The 20,301-nt window shown below is 39.8% G+C and overlaps 1 protein-coding gene and 1 long non-coding RNA gene across 2 annotated transcripts; both read left to right on the top strand.

The window, feature by feature from the left end:
• The first annotated feature begins 4,810 nt into the window (after positions 1–4,810).
• Positions 4,811–7,688, top strand: LOC139763206 (uncharacterized). Its single transcript, XR_011716063.1, has 3 exons — positions 4,811–5,068; positions 6,819–6,895; positions 7,061–7,688. It is a non-coding gene; the product is annotated as an uncharacterized lncRNA (long non-coding RNA).
• Positions 7,689–12,547: 4,859 nt separating this feature from the next.
• Positions 12,548–19,137, top strand: LOC139763201 (uncharacterized). The gene is made up of 2 exons (XM_071688953.1): positions 12,548–13,158; positions 16,547–19,137. The coding sequence occupies exons 1-2, from the start codon at positions 12,865–12,867 to the stop codon at positions 16,706–16,708; spliced, it is 456 nt and encodes a 151-aa protein (XP_071545054.1). The 5' UTR covers positions 12,548–12,864; the 3' UTR covers positions 16,709–19,137.
• The last annotated feature ends 1,164 nt before the right edge of the window (positions 19,138–20,301 follow it).

The raw sequence follows: 20,301 nt of genomic DNA on the forward strand, positions 1-20,301 counted from the left end.
GATTCATCACATCTCATATTTTGGTATTATTCTTGCGGCAAAAATTAAAAATGAAAATTCGAGAGGTCTGACTGACGAACACACTGACACATTCTCTCCGTGCGACAGCTGTTGGACACTCATCACATGCACCCCTGCCACCACCACCACCACCTCAGAACATCCCCCCTCTAAACCTCCCCTACCAACACAACCGTCCAAGGTCACCAAGCTCACCAGTCATATTCTGTGTCTCCCTAAATCTTCATTGCATTTTTCCCCTCAGAGGATTTCCACGTTGTTGCTTCACCGAGGGACACCTTTTGATGTAGTCTAAATTTAGACAAAATTAACTTTGCTGAAAGCTCTGTCGAGTGAAGTTCGTGTTCATGTATTTGTCCAGCACTCCGATACTCACCTGTTGCCTTTGCATATGTTTAGTCATGCGTTTATTTTTTTTTTTCCTTTAAGCGTTTGCATAAATTTGAAGCTTTGTGTATGCACATGACATGTTGATGGTTATGTGTTACTAGGTCTCCAACTTTCTCCCCGTTATTTCGTTGCATTATGCCTTGATTTTGTGTATTTCATTTTCTTTGTGTGTTTGTTTCTGGTGTGTCTCATTGTCCCTTTATATCGTTTTGCTCTCCGTATGTTTCTAGTTTCATTTCCCCTCTTCTCCTTCATATCCTTTTTTTTTTTTTTTCCATCGCCTGCCTTGTCTGTGAGACCAGAGAAGATGGTTAAAGCAGTGTGGTGTCCGTCTCTTATCTGATAACCTAACCTACTCTGTAGATAAGGGACGATTGTCCACTTTAAAAGATATCTTGTTTTCCCACCTCCCCGACACTGCTTATGATTGTTGTCATGTGTCTTTGTGAATCTGACTTGGGGGGGGTGGCTCAGGGTAGGAGAAATACGGCACGTGTTTTGACCTGAGTCTGTGGACGTCATCGTCAGGAGTGATGATGAGCGGCTGGGGCAGAGAAAGGGTCTTGATGTTGATGCTATTTTCCCGCAGGCTTTATTTTTCTTTGTCATTCGCCCTTTACCCTTTGGCATCCTTAGTTTTGTGTCTGAAACTCTGATGTAAAGGAAAATCACCTACTTTGACAGTCAGGTTTGAGCTGATTTGACTTTATGAATATGAATGGTTAAACGTATTTGTTGAAACCAGCGTTACGTAGATGGAGGTGTGGTGTTGGTTGGCAACAGTGGTGTATGATGGCGCAGTATGGAATGGAGGAAAGGACAGTGTGGTGTGGAGACTAGGGTAATGCACGGGTAAACGTGATACGGAGGTAGTGTGATGTGGAGTTTGCATGGAGTTATTGTAGGGTGGGGTTAGTGTGGGGTTGGATTAGCGTGGTGTGGTAAAGGTAGGGGTATTGTGGTTTGGAAGAAGTGTGGGCAGCAGAGCCAGTTGGTCTTTCCTTTCCCGAGAAACAATGAACAGTCACTAGCTTCGCGTCATTGACCAGTCTGGTTTCCGCTCCTCGCCTATATTTGCATCCGTTGGAATATGGCAGCTTGTTTATTATCCAAACCTTTATATATTGTTAAGTCATATTACATCGCTTTCTTAGTCTTATTTATAGAGAAACCATACTTTACGTCATTTTAGAAATATATAATCCTCTATTTTGTGAATCTAAAAAAAAAAAAAAAGGATGCTTAAAGCACTTTGGTCTGTCGGTGTACAAAGGTTCCAAGCTAGCCCAGAGAAAGGATTTTCCTCTCACCAGACGACGTAGGCATGGGGCAATGCCTTGAGAGAATAGACCAGACACCTCATTATACAGTTGTGAATGGGTTCCCTTGTGTGATTCGTTGTCGCGCCTCGTGAGTTTGAATGCTGACTTCATCCATCCCGTCAATACTGCATCTGTTCTCGTCCACCGTTAGTGTTGCGAGAACTGATAGTTGTCGAACTTAATCCGTGATTTTGTTATTTCCAGTCGTTTGCATGTGCTTGTCATCATTAAGGTGATGGTGCTTTTTAGATGGATTATGGTGAAAGCTTTTCATGTCTGTTGTTCCGGAGCCTGTATATCATTTCTTAAATGAAGCAAGTATTATTTGATGCATGAAGACTGCATTTCCTTATATGTATCCTGAACATGAGAAAAAGTAGGTTTAGTAAGTGCTTGAAACAAGGTCCGAATTGCCATTTTGGATTAATGCATTGTTCTTAGTTATCCTTACTTACCTGTGGATATGTGGAGTTCAGAACAAGGAAAGAATAGAAGACTTAAAAATACTGTGCTGAAATAATGATAGCAATCGTGATTATTATTATTAATATTATTATTATTATTATTATTATTATTATAATTATTTTTATTATTATTATTATTATCATTATTATTGTACTTACGTTTTATGAAATGAGTTTATTTTTCTGTTAGTATATTCTGTGAATTATCGAGAATATGAATAGGGTCATTAGCGTCAAGAGAACTCTAGGCCAGTTGTGGCAAACCGTTTAGATCCCTCTTTTTATCTTTATGGTTTAGTCTTACCGTTGCACTTGCTGTTCCTTTTCTATAGTGTGATCTCAGGTTTATTAATTCGATATTCACTGAATGTAGCAGATAGGCCTATCTGTCCCGCGTGCTAGCGAACGTTTCAGAAGCCTAGTAATCACATCAATGCTCTAAAATTATTGGAAGTACACTCGGTACGACCTTCAGTATCCGGATACCGAGGATGGAAGCACAGTTTTATCGGTTACATTTAGAGATTATCATTATCATGATGACTGACGGGTACACAGAGGATTTCACTTTGGAGGGTTGGCGATGACGGTAAGTTGATGTGCACCTGGTCTCTGGAAGACACCGTGTTAACCCAAGGTATTATCATGCCTGTGTTTCTTGATTGTGGTTGGGAATTATCATAAGTAGATACTGTTAAAGGATCGGAATACCTGTACTGTACTGAACTGAACTTATAAAATTTGTTCCGATGTTTTATTTGTGGATGTGGCGGACGAGAAGGGAAATTGACACCAAATACCTTGCGTCGATATTATAGGTCAGAGACTTATGACTGCAACTAGACGTTCTGCTCAAAATACCATTGTTATTATATCGAGAAGATAAGTAGATGAACAATACGCAGAAAAGGAGGGTCAGGAGGTAAAACGACGTCGTGGACTGACAACCTAGTTCATACAGCAGATGCTCTCCGTACAGCATTCTTGAACCTGTCTTGCTCACTCCTCAAACAGACGTGGACAGGTTTTCCTCTGAAACGTGCTAGCAAAGGCTTGTTTTGTTTGTATACAGACTTTCTCATAAATCACCACGGTGACTTGCCTTTTTAAGGTTATATACTCATTACGGTCGGCTTTGGTGCACTGTTAGAAGTGTACGTACGATGTTTGTAGGTTACACCCGTGGTAAGGTTCTCATGGCGGGATACACTATTGATAGGGTAGATTGTTGAGGGGGTTGCAATGTTGGTTGGGCATATTGTTGGCGAGATACGATACATCGTTGGCGGGGTACACTGATGAGTTACACTTATTAGGGTACATTGCTAGAGGAATAAAGTGCAGATAAGGTACACTTAGCGAAGTATACTCTGTTGGTGGGGTACAGTATTGTAGGGGACACATATCGTGAGGTACAGTTAGACTTATTTTGAATTCGGCGGAAGAGAATGTATGAATGTTACTTTAGAAATATGGAATGATGAAAACATTTCAGCAGTAACTATTGAATGTGTTGCAAAATGTGAGATATGTAAATTTTCTCTAATCCGTTGCTGTTTAACTCAGCTTTCACTGGGAGAAAAATTGGTTCAGTAATTATACTTCGCATGAGTAACAGATAACAATGACTAATTACTGTCCCGCCTAAAACATCTGAGGGACTTCTCTGTGATATTGGCGCCTCACAGAGCACAGCTCTAGCTCTTCGTGTATCTTATGTTCATTTCATCTAAACGTTTTTGTGATAACTCTTCATGTCTGAGCCCCTACGGAAAGTATCTACAATTTTTCCAAGGAGATTTTGTGGCAGCTGATCCATGTATTTATTGACGTACAGAGAGGATAAAGCCTTTCGATCGGATACGTATACCATAGATATTAGAATGTTCCACCATTACATTTAATATTATGTATCCCTGCAGAAAGTTCTGAAAATTTCGTAGCAGCTGATTCACGAATTTATTAGTGTACAGCGTTAATAAAGTAATACGCTTAACGATTAACAAAAAGATGACAAAGAATAACACATCGATCTATAACATGTGCTTTTAATATCAGAAAGTTTCAGCCTATCCCTTGCAGATTTGGAGGTGACCGCTACATATTATTGCGCTTTCTCACATCAAGAAAAGCACGGATGGATTTTTTTTGTCATTGTTGCAAGAAATGTCCTTCCTGAAATATCATACGTTGATAATCTATCAAAATCCTTGTAGGATATTGTCAAAATCCTCAAGTATATTATTGCTATATGCGGGGAATAACGGTTGAAATTTAAGCTTGTAGCAACTTGTTGCAATTTCTAGGAAATAAAATTTTTTTTCATTTCCAGTAACGTTTAGGATATACGAAAACATTTCGACTACTGACCGTTTTACGTATTTCTCGAGGCAGGTGAACACTTCAAACAATATTAAGAAAAGCAGGAAATGTGAAATATATCTGGATTATCAAAATTCCAACATAGTCTCGCGCACTTACTAATTTTACGACCAGGAGCTGTTTATCCTGTGTTTCTTACAATGCATTGGCGGCTAAAAATCAAACTCGAACTTCCAGGTGTTAATGCAAAGATTGCGTAATAAGTACTCATTAAGAAAGAATTCCAGCAGTTTAACAAATAAACGACTAAAAACGAAAATACATAATAACGATCCATGAAAGTATTTTTGCGTCCAAACCTGTGAACCGTAAATTAATTCTGTTTGCGACGAACCAAAGTCTGTGTACTACAGTACTGGAACGTCCAGGTAGCATAGTGAGAGTGCGCGTATGTGAGAATGGTACAGTGCTTAAGCCCGTGTGATTTTATCGCCCTATATACAGTCCATCAAGCTATTTGAAGACTATCAGGAGCCACGAAATATAAAGGTAAAGGTCCATTTTGATTTTCCGCGCTTATTGATGATATTTTGACCTAGGATAGAAGTATTAAAATGAATTGTTTCCGCCAGAATTTTTTTTACGGATTCTACGTTTTCCCTGGGCGTGGTTTTAGCCCAGATAATGTTGTAACGAATTTTAGTCCGTAAACTTTCACAAACAAAAGCCTCCAAATGAGTAAAAACTTTTACGAAGCAAAGTATGCACCATGGATAACTTCCAGTGACTAGAAACTCAATTATCTAATTTAATCGTAGTCTCCTAATTTGTGCTTGAGAGTGCTCTTGGTTTCGTAATTATTTAAACAATATCAGTCCAAGAAAAAAAAAAAGTCTTGCAATGGAACTGAAACTATAAAGTAACGTTATAGTGAAGCCTTTGTTGCCGTACTTGTAACAGCTGGTCGTTGACCGTCATGAAGCTGCATAGAATGGTGTCTATTTTGTTGACAGTCTTACATCCCTGAGTCACTGAAATGCAATGACCAAGTGATGTATGACCGTCAACAAAAACAAGAGCCTAGTGTTTATTACCACGGGAGTTAATGCCAATATTATTGTGTGGGTAGGACTAATTTGTGAAACCCGTCGCCTCGTGGAAAGACGAGGCCCTGATGTGAATACACTTTTAAAGCTCAGTATGATGCAAGAAGTCCCGAGGACATGTTTATTGGAAGATCAGGAAATACAAAAGTGTGTGTGTCCGTTTAGTTGCAGTTCAAGGCTGTTAGAAAGTGGACGTAATTAGACGTGTGAAGATTCGCATTTTGGTTGATAATTGATTTTTGTTTTAGCACTTGTATGAAAAATTGATGCTTGATTCTTGGTATGAATCCATGTTCATACAAACTTGTGGTTTTTGAGATAGGTAGATGTGATAGGTTCGATCGAAGGTAGGTGAAGCATTTGAACCATATTAAAAACATTGCTGATTACGTGTCCCAACACTGCAAACCATTACTCGTGAACTCAGCACACTTGCTGTTTTTTTTTTTTTTTTTTTTTTGATTTGAGGGAGCCTGTTGGTTATGAGTTTAGCCAAGTACCTGCTTGTTAGAGGCAGTTCATGGAAGAATGCTGGTTAGAGGTTTCGGGGTATATCCTCGACGAGAATTAGTTCGGGGCACTTTATTCATTATAAGTTAAGTATGATACTTAGATGCCATTCGTGGCAGACAGTTTGATTGTAAGTCGCTGACTTGGAAGTGACAGTTTGAGGCAGACTGATGGTAAATAAATTCAACGTAGTAACCAACTTTTAAGAGGTATTTCGGGGATTGGTTATGATATAGTTCTGGACAGACTGTTGGTTACAAATATAGCCTAATAACTTGTCAGAAGTCTTGCTGGGCAGACTTGGTTATGCATAAACTTAGTTCCTAACTTGAAACAGGCAGCTTGGGGCGGGCTGTTGGTTATGATTTGTTACAAGCATTTTGGGATAGACTCTTGGTATTAACTATGGCTTAGTTCATGATTTATTAGATACAGTTAGGCAGATTTTTGGCAATGGTTAATGAGTATAGCCTAGCATTGATTTGTTAAATACTGTTAGGCAAATTGTTGGTAATGTTTGATGAATATAGCGTTGCAAGTAAAGTTCGGGACCGACTTGGTTATAAGTATAGCCTTGTCAAAGCGAGTTTTATGCGATATCGTGTTTGTATTTTTCATTACGCCAAGTATATAAAGGTATTGCGAGAGGGACCACATTTTCTGATACAGTGTTGTTGTTGCAGGTGAGGCTATTCCTGATAAGATGCCCTAAGCGGGATTTGGCCGCACCTCGACCTGCAGGGTCTACCATCGTGATAAGGTAAGTTGCCTGACAATGAATGGCCCGTGAGGCTGTTTGAATTTGAATGCATTAACTATGATATATGAGCCTAAAATGGTAATTTGATGTATAGGATATTCCTTGCCTTGTATACTAGTAGGTAAACTTTTCTCAACTCTTAAAAAAAGTGTTTCTCTCTTACAGGTAAGTGCATTTAACAGCTCATCGAGGGACACCTGACACGCCGTTGTTCTAGGTAAGTTGAATCCATTCTCTTTCGTTAACTTGTATTCCAAAGTGATAACTGACAATACGCCGGCAATGTCCACAAGATGGACATTTCTTGTAGTAATGTCAGCAGACTGGTTGGTGGGCCATCTTTGCAAATCGCAGTGCAAAGGTCGTGTTCACGGGCTGGACACTACTTGCAGTTTGGTTGCTGGACCATGCGAGCAAATGACAGTACAATGGCAGTGTCCACAGGATGAACGATACTATTACTACTGCGAGCAGAATGATTGCTAGACCGCCAGAGCAAAGTGACAATACAAAGGCAGTGTCCACAGGGTGGACACTACTTGAGTATTGTCTGCAGAATGGTTGCTGGGCCACATTAGCAAGTGATAGTGCAAAGACAAGTGTCTATACGATAGACACTTGTTGTAAGGCTGTTGGCATATTAGTTGCCGAACCACTTTAGCAAATGACAAAAGCGGTGTCCTCAAGGATGGACACTAGTTGTAGTTTTGTTAGCAGATTGGTTGTTGGGACACTTCATGGTTGGTGGGACACTTCAGCAAGATTTGATGAAATGGGCAGTGTCCACAGGATGGACACTCTTTTTGGGAATTTTTGCGAATTGGGTTTCTTGGGCCCCTTTTTGCAAATGAATTTCAAAGGCAAATGTCCAAAGATGGGGGCTTGTTTTAAAACCCGTTGGTATTGGGTTGGCCGGGGGCCCCTTTTTGATGTAGTTATGGAACTCCTTTGTTCTTTTTTTTATGGTCATTCTAGGGAACTCCTCCAACCCCTCGGAATTTTTTTATCCGCCTCATAAATAAACTGCGCTTATTGATAAGTAATTGTTTGGTTAGGTTGTATCATTTGTTGTACACACACATCGTATGCTAGAGGAGAATTGTCTTAGAACTGTTTACGAATTACGTTTTTAGTGATGAATAGATTTAATTCAGATTGAAGTGCAGCGCTGATGAAGTTTGTGTTGTTGGATGACTGGCTGGCTAGTCACGTCCGGGCGTGTAATGCAAGTTTAGATTGTGTAACCACGCTCGCTGCCAACCCAGACCCCACTGTCCTACAGGTGTCACCGCGCCTGTTGGTACCCTTAAACCCCACTTTCCCTACAGATGTCAGTACGTTCGGTACATGCCTGACCCCTTACTTCTTCCCCCATACGTTGTTACCACGCCCATTGCAATCCTAGCTTGCTTCCATTTTCCCAAACTTGTTTCACAACGCTCATCGCTACCCTAGGCTAGTTAATTTGCACTTCCCCACACGCACTCTAGGTGAAACAATCTAACATTCCAGTGTCTGCTGAAAAGTATACCGGTAAACTGGATTACATGGAAATATAAGCATTTTAAAGGAATTAAGTAGAATACGAAACACATGCATATTACTAAACCGATAATGATAGTATTATTATTAAGTAGCTTGATATTTGTCGCACTGAAATCTGAGATCGTTTTTAGAATATCGGCAGGCGCTTGGCATGCCAGTTGATACTACCGTATTGCTTTTAGGCAAAAATGCAGATCGCTGTAGTTGTAACCACACCACCTCGACGCAGAATTCCACCGGTAAATATTTGTCCCACATCGGGAATGGAGTATCCCTTAGATCAATGGTGATTTGCTTTTTAGTATATCGGATGATCAGTTGGAGTTTTCGGTGATATAATTTGGAATTTCTGTGCAATATTTTCATGATATACCGTTAAACGTAATGCAACCAGGAATGAAATCCTATCTTTTTTGTTTATGCAAATGAAAGTGTAACTTTATGTGTATGATATGCATATTGTAAGGGGAATAATTAGTATATTAAGGGTCGCTAGTTTTTTTTCCCTTTTATCATGTCTTCTAGTTTGTTCATACTTGACATATCGTTTATATATATATCGGATGATTTTCTTTGTGTCATCTTAAGTCACAAGAAATGATACACGAAAGCAGTATTATAGTTTCCAGTGCAAAACTATCGTGTGTTAAACTATAAACGGAAGGCAATGAAAACGTCACCATTCGTGCCTATCATCACTTCCGCTAACATTACCGCCACGCAGGAAGCATTTGAGGGTTTCACTTGAGCGTTTGCTGGAACACTCTCCCTCTCTAATGTCTTTTAAGTCACTCTGACGTTGCTCGAGCGGAAGCGTACATAGGTTTGGTACGACGTTCGCTGAGTTTTTATCTCTTGCAAGAATTTTCTTTTTTTTTTTAACGCAAAGGAAAAAATGTGATTGATATACTTCGTGAGAAAACGCTTGAAATGATTTGGAATATCTCTTGCAGCGTCAAAAAAAAGTCATGGTTCTCAACCGGGTAAGAAATTGGCATACATAGATTTGAGCTAATTTCAGATAATTACGTGTTTGAAATTTTATTAAGCATTTTACATTTGCGAATGCAACTGTAGTAGCTGACTTCTTGAACATTCGTTTTGCCATGCTGGAGCGTGCCAGTAAATAGCGATACGATTTATGGAGGTTTGAACAATGGCTCTTAAGAGACATTTGGTGCTCATCTTGGTGGACACACTGATCCAGATGCAGATCATGCTTAACATGCCTTTTAAACTTTTGGCATCATTCTCTCACTCTAATTAACTTAGAGTTGTACATCGATTTTAGGTAACCGAAATGCTCGTCCTTCATGAAGTACATAATTTTTATATAACTAAACCTGAAATATTACCATTGTACGGTATAGACACTCATGCCAGCAGAGTGACCCCTTTGTTACTAAATACACAGGTTCTTCGAAATGTGTTGTTTCAAGTTCAAAGTACCGGAAACCACAGGAACAAAGTTGAGGGTCACTTTCCGTATGTGTTCCCAGAGATGATGTGCGTCCTTTTAGTGACCGTGGTTCGTAATGTAATTTGACATGTTTATGACAGTGATAGTGTTTCTGCACCTCTCCTGTTGCACGATTCTCGAGCATTCAAAAATAAGTCTTTTGGCCTAACATGGAATTATTGTATTTGTAGCCGATCATCATTTTACCGTAGCTTTTGTTAAAATTGTATAATCGTGTCTTGTCTTTAACCATCGACTGCAAGAAATTGGCTCTCGCTCCCTCGCTTTATATAGCATGTTGTAAAGAAAATGTTCCATTTAACTTCAAGAAGGCAGCTTTTACCTATAACATGAGTAAATGAATATTCAACTCATGTGTCTTTGCAGGGTATGAAACCTGCGTTTTTCCTGGATCAAATTCATAATCTTTGTAAGTAATGATAAGATTGGATGTAATGTCCTATTATGGAGTAGCTGGTGATTAGTAACGTATTCAGATCGGTTAAACATAGTTTTGTATGAACAATTAATCTCTTAAGCTTGACGGTAGGAACCTTGAGCTCACTGTACGACCCTTGGATATGAACTGACTTAAGTCTCTGAAGCATTGTAGTCTCCCGCTCATGGGTCGTACCAACATGCCAGTCTTTTACAACGTTCGGTTTTCTTCCTCGTGTCATGCATTACTCTGACTTAAAGGCTCATAATTTTCAATAGGTTTATTTGCCTGTCCTGCCTCAGACTCTTACTCCTCGCGTTCCCACTGTCGGCCACAGTTCCGTCCGGTCTGCTGCCACAGAGTCCATCCGGTATACGTTAAACGCCCCATCATCGTGTAAGTTCTGTTTATTATCACTCTTCGAATCTCTATCCTAAACTCCGAGTACATGGGGTAGATAAGGTGCATACGCCCTTGATGTGTAATCTTACCTTTTCTTCACGCTGTATATATATGTGTGTATATATATTTATATATATATATATATATATATATATATATATATATATATATATATATATATATTTATATTCTGTGGCAACCAAAATTGTAGGGGCAAAAGCATGCTTCCAGTCGGTTATTTTGGTTAAAATCTATGACGAAAAACAATATTCACACGAGAAAATATTGATACAAAATCAGTTTAACTCTTATGTCTGCAATTCTTACACTGTAAGGTTGATAGGAAGGAAGGATCATAATAAATCCCAATCATTGTATGATCTCGTAGAAACTAGGAAGAACCGTACGACACAAACAGTTCTCATTCAGAGAGAGGTGATGGATGGAATTGATAAGGTGAAAGGCATTCAATTCCACTGGTTCCTAGGAAGATGGAAGAGCCACCCAAGCCACTCAAGTATAATCTGATAGGAAGCCAGTGAAATTTAGGCTATATAAGGATGAATTGTATTTTCGCATTTGAATTTAACCAGGTTACCATTTCCATATAGAGAAGATAAAAGTCGATTTAAGAGAGGAAATAATGTTCAGTCCGTGCAAAAAACGTGCATCAGAGTTAGGAGGGGTAGACAAGCATGTTGAATAGAGCAATCAAATCGTTAGCATGAGTAAACTGAGTTTGAAGTTACACGAAAGATCGTTCATAGAGAGAGGGGAATGAGCATAGGCAGTGGGAAAGGACTCCCGGGGACACCACAGTTCACATCATGAACAAGCCGTGCCGCACACAGCAACGATTCACCGCGAAAGAAAGGAAAACAAACTGGTGTAGCACAAAGGAGAAAAGACAAAGGAAGGGAGTTTGGTGAGCAAAGACTTCCTCCACGCTGTCCGAGGCTTTAGACACATTGAGATTGAAGACAAAGAAAGGGGAGTTTAGTAAGCAAAGACTTGTTCCACACTGTCCGAGGCTTTATAGACGATGAGATTAAAGATAAAAGAAGGGAGTTTAGTAAGCAAAGACTTGTTCCACACTGTCCGAGGCTTTAGAGATGTTGAGGTTAAAGAAAATAAGTCGCCAGAATAAAGAAGGGACTGGTACCCAGGGCAACGCTATTTCATGCTAGGCTTATGTTAGGTATGTACTCCCAAGTCAGCCTAAACTAAAAAAAAAAAAAAGGGGGGGGGATGTCATATGGTTACCCTTTCTTTCCCGTGTAATGTTTTGTCTTGTCCGTTATCATAAATTTCATTGTTTTTCTCATTTCTTCATTTTTGTCTCCTTAATCTTGGTTCTCTTTCCATTACTTTTCTGCATTCCTGTATTTCATGTTGCTTTATGATTTTCGTTTTCATAATACTGGGTCGTGTTGATATGGACCATGGCGTTGTTTACATACGTTGCTTCGTTAGGGAAATCCTTAATTATTGGATGTAATCCTACGGTCGATGCTTTCACCTGGAAGTAGGTAGTCTCTTTATCTTTTCATCAACAAGGTGAAAGTTCAAACACGGAGTTTATTTCTCTCAGATAAAACACTTGGCCAGTAATTGGTTGTCGTTATCTATGTGTCGTCATGGAAAAGCGCCGATCCTATTGGATAGCGCGGGAAAAAAACACACGCCTGGTGGCGTTGTGCTCCGTCATCCTTGGCATTCACGTAAGTGATTGGCTTACGTGTCCATTACGTCACTAGTCTGTTCTCCAGTAGAGAGTAAGCGTGGTTGAGGCACTGGGCGGATTTCCAGAGAGCAGATCATTGTGCGGTTGACAGAGAGACTGGTTGGGTGACAGCGCGATCCGTGGTGCAGCACCAGTTGGAGTTTTTGCGACATTTACTCCACACTAATACAGATGGAAAATATTGTACTGACTCATCGTAATGTGACTGGTGATATTTCGTCCTCCTTGGTATGTTGTGTTAAATGTAATCATCAGTACAGGGGATGGTTGTTGTATACCAAAGCAAGACGTGCTTGGAACCAAATCTATAAGCTTAACTGCAGGGACTGCAAGTATATATATCTATACCCGTGGGAGGTTTCCGGAAGACAGTCGCAGTCATGGCTAGTGTAATAAAAATGTTTAGCAACTTCAAGAACAACCACCTTCACGGAGGTAAGCGCTCCCCTACCCCGTCAACCATGGCCGCCCCACCTGGTAAGGACACCCCAAGGGAGGACCCCGAGGGTGCTGCCACCAACGACATCATGAACCGACGGAGGGTGTCCATCTCCAAGAGCGGACGCTATAAGGAGAACCACAAGAGGCGGAGTGCACTCCTTGAGGACACCAAGTCGGATGCGTCTTCCAGACCGAAGGATAGCGACAGACAAGAGGTCCTGGTTAGACATAAGGCAAGGAATTCTTTCCTAGTTTCCTTTCGTGCATATACTGTATTTCGTATTGTACTTTTTCAAGTTTCCAAGTGAGGTGAAAAACATAATCTATTGAAGTGAGTAGCATTCTTCACCGTGGCTTTCAGGAAACTTATGAAGATGCCTTAATTGGCTTGACCTTCAACTGATGATAAAGGGGTTCCACTTAAGATTTGAACTTGGAGAGTGGGTCGGCCGAACTTTGTTGTGAGATTCACAGTTCAGCATACTGGACAGATAACGAAAACAAGAAAACCTAGTTTCTTTTTTTTTTTTTTTTTTGACAGCCTTGCGTGTTGATTGCTTTCGTAAACAATTTCATAAGTGAATGACAACACACTTAAGCTGTTATAAGTACAACACTCTGATGATCATCATCATCCAGCAGAAATATATGGATTTTACATGTAACCATTGCAGAAAGAGAGAATTTTCTTTTGGTTGCAGCATACTAATTAAATCTCAGGTGCTAATTCATCTAAGTTTTCAATGTCGGCTCTCCTATACTGATAGTTATGCTGACCTTGCTGTGTCAGATCCTTCGTATAGTACAATTCTACATCATATATCGCATACTAATACAACTCTACTGAAATGTCAGATCCCACATACTGACTATACATACAAGTGTCTGCTTCCTCTCATATTGATATATAATTTTCTACATAACTTTGTTGACTTCAGTTTTGTTTACAGCTTGTTCTTGAATGCAACTGTTGATTTCAGTGTTAGATATCATATAGCTCATCTGACGTAAGTGTAGGAGCTCTCGTACTAACACACTTGACACCTGTGCTGTTATCATTATCGGGGTCACTTTATACAGAGTCGATGCGTCTGTGGGCTTCCCCAGATTTGTTTCTGTAACACTTATAATCTCTGACGTGGCAGATGTAGGTGAAGCTGTCCATTTGAACGTGTAGGCACGGTAACAGTAGTGCTGCGCACAAAGGCGAGTGTTATCAGCAGCGACACCATGGAAGCGGCTGCGTGCACAGCAAACCCAACATTGGGACGGGCCGGTAGTCTTGCTAACCCTGTGTCAGACAGGGACCTAGTAAATCAATCATAGGAAAATAGGAGGTTGATTTCATAATGACTAGTAAATTGATCTTGCACGTTATACACTTCCCATGGTCATATTTTGTTCAAATTTTAAGATATTGAATCCCTTGTCACCGTGTGTGTGTGTGTAGGAACTATGTTGGATTTAATAGATGTCGAATGTAGGACTTGTGAAGCCTCATTTTTCGTGTTAAGCGTCAACCATATAACACACAACATATTGATGTCCATTGGATTGCTAATACTTTTTTTTATTTGAAGATTTAGAGAAGTTATCGCGCCTGAACATCAGAAAATTTTACTGGTACGCTAAAGCTGTTACATTTATCTCTCATGTAACAGTGGTGAGAGCTGCAGCCAGCTCCAGCAAAAGTTACATGGTGCACGTATTTCGGGGTTTCATTTCCGTTCTCTTTGTAGCCTACGTCCGGTATAGAATAAGCTGCATCCCGTGTTCCGTTTTCTTCCATAAACGCAAGCTGGAATACCTTGACAAAATTTCCGGTTCACTGTTGAAAAGCTCGGGGGCACTTTGAAAAAAAAAATTGGTGACGAATACAGATTTAATGTCTGCAGACTCAGGTCTGTTGTAAAAGCAAATTACGTTGCTTGCTTAAAATCTTCTTACCTTGTTTGAAAACTGGTGCAGTGTTTAGATATGGTTCTAATAATTGCGTGCCATGTTTTACAGCTCTCATTTTGTGAGAGTGATTGACTTTATTCCCATGTTTAGAATTTTGCTTAGTGATTTATGCCGTATTGAAATATGTATGAATTGATTTGCTGTATAAAGAATCGATGCCCTGTATAAGAAACTGTACCATATGAAGAAACTGGATTCCCTTTAAACGATTTTTGTCATTTAGAGTTTCTATGCAATTCAGAAATTTGATGGCGTGTTTTGATAGTTTGTTGTCATGCTCCTTGGTTTTGTTCTATAATGTGTATGTATTCGGTACAGCGTCACCAGTAAGATTTTATAATTCGGTTTTGAGTCAGAATTGTAGGCTGTCTGAATATCTGAAATGAATTGAAACTCCCTTGCTATAGTTGAGAAAGCACACGGTTAAGAAAAGAAAAATAAAACCGTGTTTAAGAATCTGGTTCAGAGTTCATGATACTTTGCTTCATTGAAATATCTGTTCCTTGTGAAAAATGCTTTTAGAAATCTTGCTTGATAAAACGTTTATTTAATCGCATAAGATTCGAAGCCTTCTTATTTATCAAAAATTTCATGTACGAGAAAGAATCTTGAAGCTTCTTTCCAGTTTCAAAAATCCTGTGCTAAAGCTAAATGATTCGGTAACATTTAAAAATACGAAAGCGGAGGAAGTGTAAGTCCCGGACGAAAACAACGAGTCCATGTGTATAATAATGAAACGACGGGGGAAATATTTGTACATTGCATTTAGTGAATCAAATCCGGCAAAGTGAACAAAGGAAGGGGCGGGGATTCAGCTATCCCTCCGTTAAAGATGGATAATAACAGTAATAACATTATCATGACTGTCAAAAGAACATCCGGGAGAAAAGAACGAAAAAAAAAGATTCAGAAATATAACACCAGAAATGAGGAATGAAGAAAAAGTATATTGAAGCTTTCGTGTCTTTTCCGAGTGTATGCGTTTACCGTTGTCTTTGACGGGAACTTGATTGACTGTTATCCCCTCCCCGCTTTTCCTACCAAAATTAATGAAATAGATTTTCGGTCTATGATAAAGGTTATTGTGTTGTCATGAAGAATATCTTGAGAGTTCGCAGCAGAGCCACTCTACAAAGCCCACCGATCAGTGCATGTAACCCGCTGAATAATTTGACTAAAAACCTGAAAAGATAGATCGCCTATATCTCAAAAATCATGATGAAAGACAGCTCATTATAACCATCAGCGAAGGTCTGTACTACTGGGGATAAATATGTATTTTACATCATGAGAATATATATATATATATATAATATATATATATATATATATATATATATATATATATATATATATTACTGAAAATGTGAATTAATTTTTTTGGAGACCGATGTCAGTTGGTCTTGCCACAGCTGCGAACTGCGTTATGGCAAAAGTGCATACTTATTAACGGCTTTATTACTTTGGAGAAACGTACACAATAATTTACGAAGAGACTGGGCGGTTATTTAGTGAGCCATTTACTGTGGTCAAAGCAAAGTTATATATAGTTCACTGTACACGAATTTAATTGTATAATAAAGTATAAAGCTAAACTATGAACACACATCATTGGCTGTGGATATATCCTGATATTTTTTTCCCTCTGTTATCTTACAGGATGAGAAGAACAAGGAGAATGAGAAGAACAAGTTGAACTCTGTCCGGCGCGAGAGTGCAATCAGCGTCACCGATGGGCACGCCGTAGCAGATGAGATAGAATCCCTGGCCAACACCCTAACCACAGAAAACGGAGCGAAGACGGATTTAGCTTTAACTTAAATATTTCTTTTAAAATGTAATTGATATTTGTGATATTTAGTTTATAGATGGAATTTCGGATCAGTAGTAGCCTATCAACTTCATTATCTTTAGAATCACACAACCCTCATATCAGACAGATAAGTCATCCTGATGAGCGAGATGGACGTTAATATAGACAGGTTAAAGACATGAAACTGGTCATTATATGAATAAATTTTTATCCACCTAATATAGACTAACTTTGTCAAAATGCAGCTATCAGAGCACAGTATATTAACTCGAACTTACAACTTCAATGTTTCCTGTTGCCGTTCCACTAATTTTGAAATCGGTTAGAGTACACTCACCAATCTGCATTTCTAGCTATCGTATCTCACCTTATCTGTTTGTGGCACCTGGTAAAGAGCTGTTCTGAGATTGAACAAGTGTTGTGCAGTAGAAATTAGTTTCGTCTGGTGTTGGCGTTAACAGAACACTGTATGCTTAGGGTGAGAATACGTTAAAGTCTTTACACAGCTTAAAATTTTAGCATGAGATTGTTATATGCCCGTGAGGATATCTTCTCATAACTTGTAGTATCTATTTTTGTAGGTAGCTGATGACTATTGCTGAAACTCGATAGAACATGTCTGCTTAGAAGCGGCAAACGGTGCGCCTTTTATTATTACTGGACTGAAAATCTTAAGTTTTGCTTAAAAGTAACCTTGAAATGTTTACATCTCTGTAGTATTCTTAGTAATGGTATGTTGGTGTTCGTTTCTCATCAGTAGGCGTTTACCAGTCATTAGAATACACGAGACATGCTTTGGGTGGTCCTTCAACAAGGATTCTATTGAAGATGTTGTGTTAGAGTATTACCTAACACATTGTCTTGTGTATATTTAAAAGTTGTGTAATTGTATTTTTGTAGGTTTTATTCCATAAAATCATTTATTCCTTAAATCATTTTTGTTTTCACTTTACGACTGGAAGTCATAGGCGTGTATGTATATTGATGACTGACAAGTCCGCCACATGGTTGTTCAATAGACTTTTCTCGTGTGGAGTACTTGGATGTGTGTTGATAAGGCAGTCGCTACTAGCTGTCAAGCAACACTCCTTATCTCACTCCTGCCGCCAATTACCGACCACCTCCCCTTTACTCCCAGCTATCTACTCCCAACACTGCTACACACAAACTCTAAGCTATCTTGTCTTAACATCCACATATTCACCTTTTCTTCCCGCCACCTAGTGAGATGCTCATCATTCGTCTACTCCCCAGACTCATCTCACCACCCACACATTCCTCACTCTCCACCACCCGCCTAATACCCACCCACTCTCCTTCATCTCCACCTCCCACATATTCACCTTTTCTTCCCGCCACCTAGTGAGATGCTCATTCGTCTAGTCCCCAGACTCCTCTCACCACCCACACATTCCTCACCATCCACCTAATAACCACCCATTCTCCCTCATCTCCCACCTCCCACATATTCACCTTTTCTTCCCGCCACCTAGTGAGATGCTCATCATTCGTCTACTCCCCAGACTCCTCTCACCACCCACACATTCCTCACTCTCCACCACCCACCTAATACCCACCCACTCTCCCTCATCTCCCACCTCCCATCTTGTGTCTTGTCCCACCACCTTCCTCCCCCTCCTCTCTCCTCCCACCACGCATCGCTGCTTCTGTTCACTCGGTCATGAGTCTTAGATTCTGCAAATGAGTCGTTGAAAGCCTAATGCATTATTTGAATTGTATCCCGGTTCCTTTGTGGTCTCTGTTTTAGGAAACTAATATTGTAGGTTCGTCTTGGGGTTACATCCATATTTCGTCCACATTACCTGATACATTTGTTTTTATTTCCCTGTTGCGTGAATATTGTTACATGAAATCGACGATTCCACCTTTTGTAAAAACAGTTTCTTGTACAGGCTTTGTGATTGTTGACTCAATCCGGTGGCAGAGAGAATCGCACTTTCCTACCACCGCCGTATAGTAAAAGGTGTTTCACAATCTTCTTAAATCAGCCGCAGTGTAGGCATTGTTTCAGCACTGTTCCACTTTTTCAAAACAGTTTCTCTGTTGTCAAGTGGTCAACTTCTTGGACACCGCGGTCCACTATACAGCGACTGCTTTAGTGTGTTGATTCCTTGATTGGCTGTTTGTACTCATGTCCATCATTTCTTCGCGGTGCTTCATTGCCTCGGATTGAGCTACATTGTCATCTCACTGTGTTCACAGTCTCAGAACCGGGTTTCATTTCATGAAGTTGATTAAGATGTTCTAGAACAACCTACTGAAGATAACTATACACCAAGGACAAGCTTGCCATTGGAATTATTTTTCTCATTGTCTATAAAACTTATAGAATTTATATAAGTTTTGGTAGACGTGTCTCCATAAGTCATAATCCACGTTGTATGTATCATTGTCAGTAAAGTAGATGAACTGTGAATATTGTTTTAGTTTTCAGTCCCTGGTATATTTTTTTCTTATTTCTATAACTATGGATGTTATTATTACAAATTAAAAGTTGAGTGACTTAGTAATAAATACTGATGTAACATGGAATGAAATTAAGGTACATTGCTAATAGGAAAGGAAAGATTTTTCTATGTACTTGGGTAATCTAATGGTTAAATTATGAGAAGGTATAACAAGGGCGGAAGTCATGCATTACGTCATGAACTCCCCACCTGATTTGCTGTCAGTCAAGATTGTCTGAGCTGCCGAGTGACAAGTTGGGTGAGCCCGACGTGTGGATGATGGATCGATGGTAATTTAATTGTTGGCATACGATTTATATATATTTCTTCTATGATGGCGACCAGGTCAGTGTGTGGAAGACATGATGGATTTGTCGGGATTTAGTGATTACAATTTTTGTCGTCCGCGTTTCACCTGGTAGTTTGCAGATTAGGTTACACATACGAAAGATTCCTCCTATGGGACAAAAAGCTGTGCGTTACAACAACGACCTCAGGCCTAGAATCGTCAGTCGTGCCTCGTGCAGCACAGCCAAGCCAAAGCCTCGTAGCCCGTACCTTGCACACCGTGCCTTTACTTGTGCAAGCAGTTAACGTTACCACACCTTACACGGCATGTTGTACTTAAGTATCATTACCGGGACCTGGCATAATACGCCGTAGCATAACACAGCAGCTTCGTCACCCTACGCAGACAGTCATCGTCACCCATACCTTACCCAACGTTCTCTAGCCATGACAAAGCCATATCATCTGAGCCTTACTGAAAACCTTTGCCAAACGTAGCGTAATCATCTGTTTCCTTACACAACACACCCGAGCTTAGTGTAGCACAGCCTCGTATCCCATATTTTGTACAACTCGCGGTAAACTAGCCTCATCACCTATACTTTGCACAATACATCCTAGCCCAACTTTGGTCGATGTACGATAACGCTCCACGGCTGACAATGTTAACCGTCGTAACTTTTCAGCAAAAACTAGCCTGAGTGTATGGTTTCTTTTTGGTAACGTTGTATGGATCTTGTTCAGAATGCTCTTAAAGATTAGAGCATGGGCACAATGTAGGTTTAACGACGAATTCGTAAAGCGCTCACTCGTTATGCAAATGTCACCGTGTATGTACGAGTTGC

Source organism: Panulirus ornatus, chromosome 46 (genome assembly GCF_036320965.1).
Source record: "Panulirus ornatus isolate Po-2019 chromosome 46, ASM3632096v1, whole genome shotgun sequence".
Taxonomy (NCBI): domain Eukaryota; kingdom Metazoa; phylum Arthropoda; class Malacostraca; order Decapoda; family Palinuridae; genus Panulirus; species Panulirus ornatus.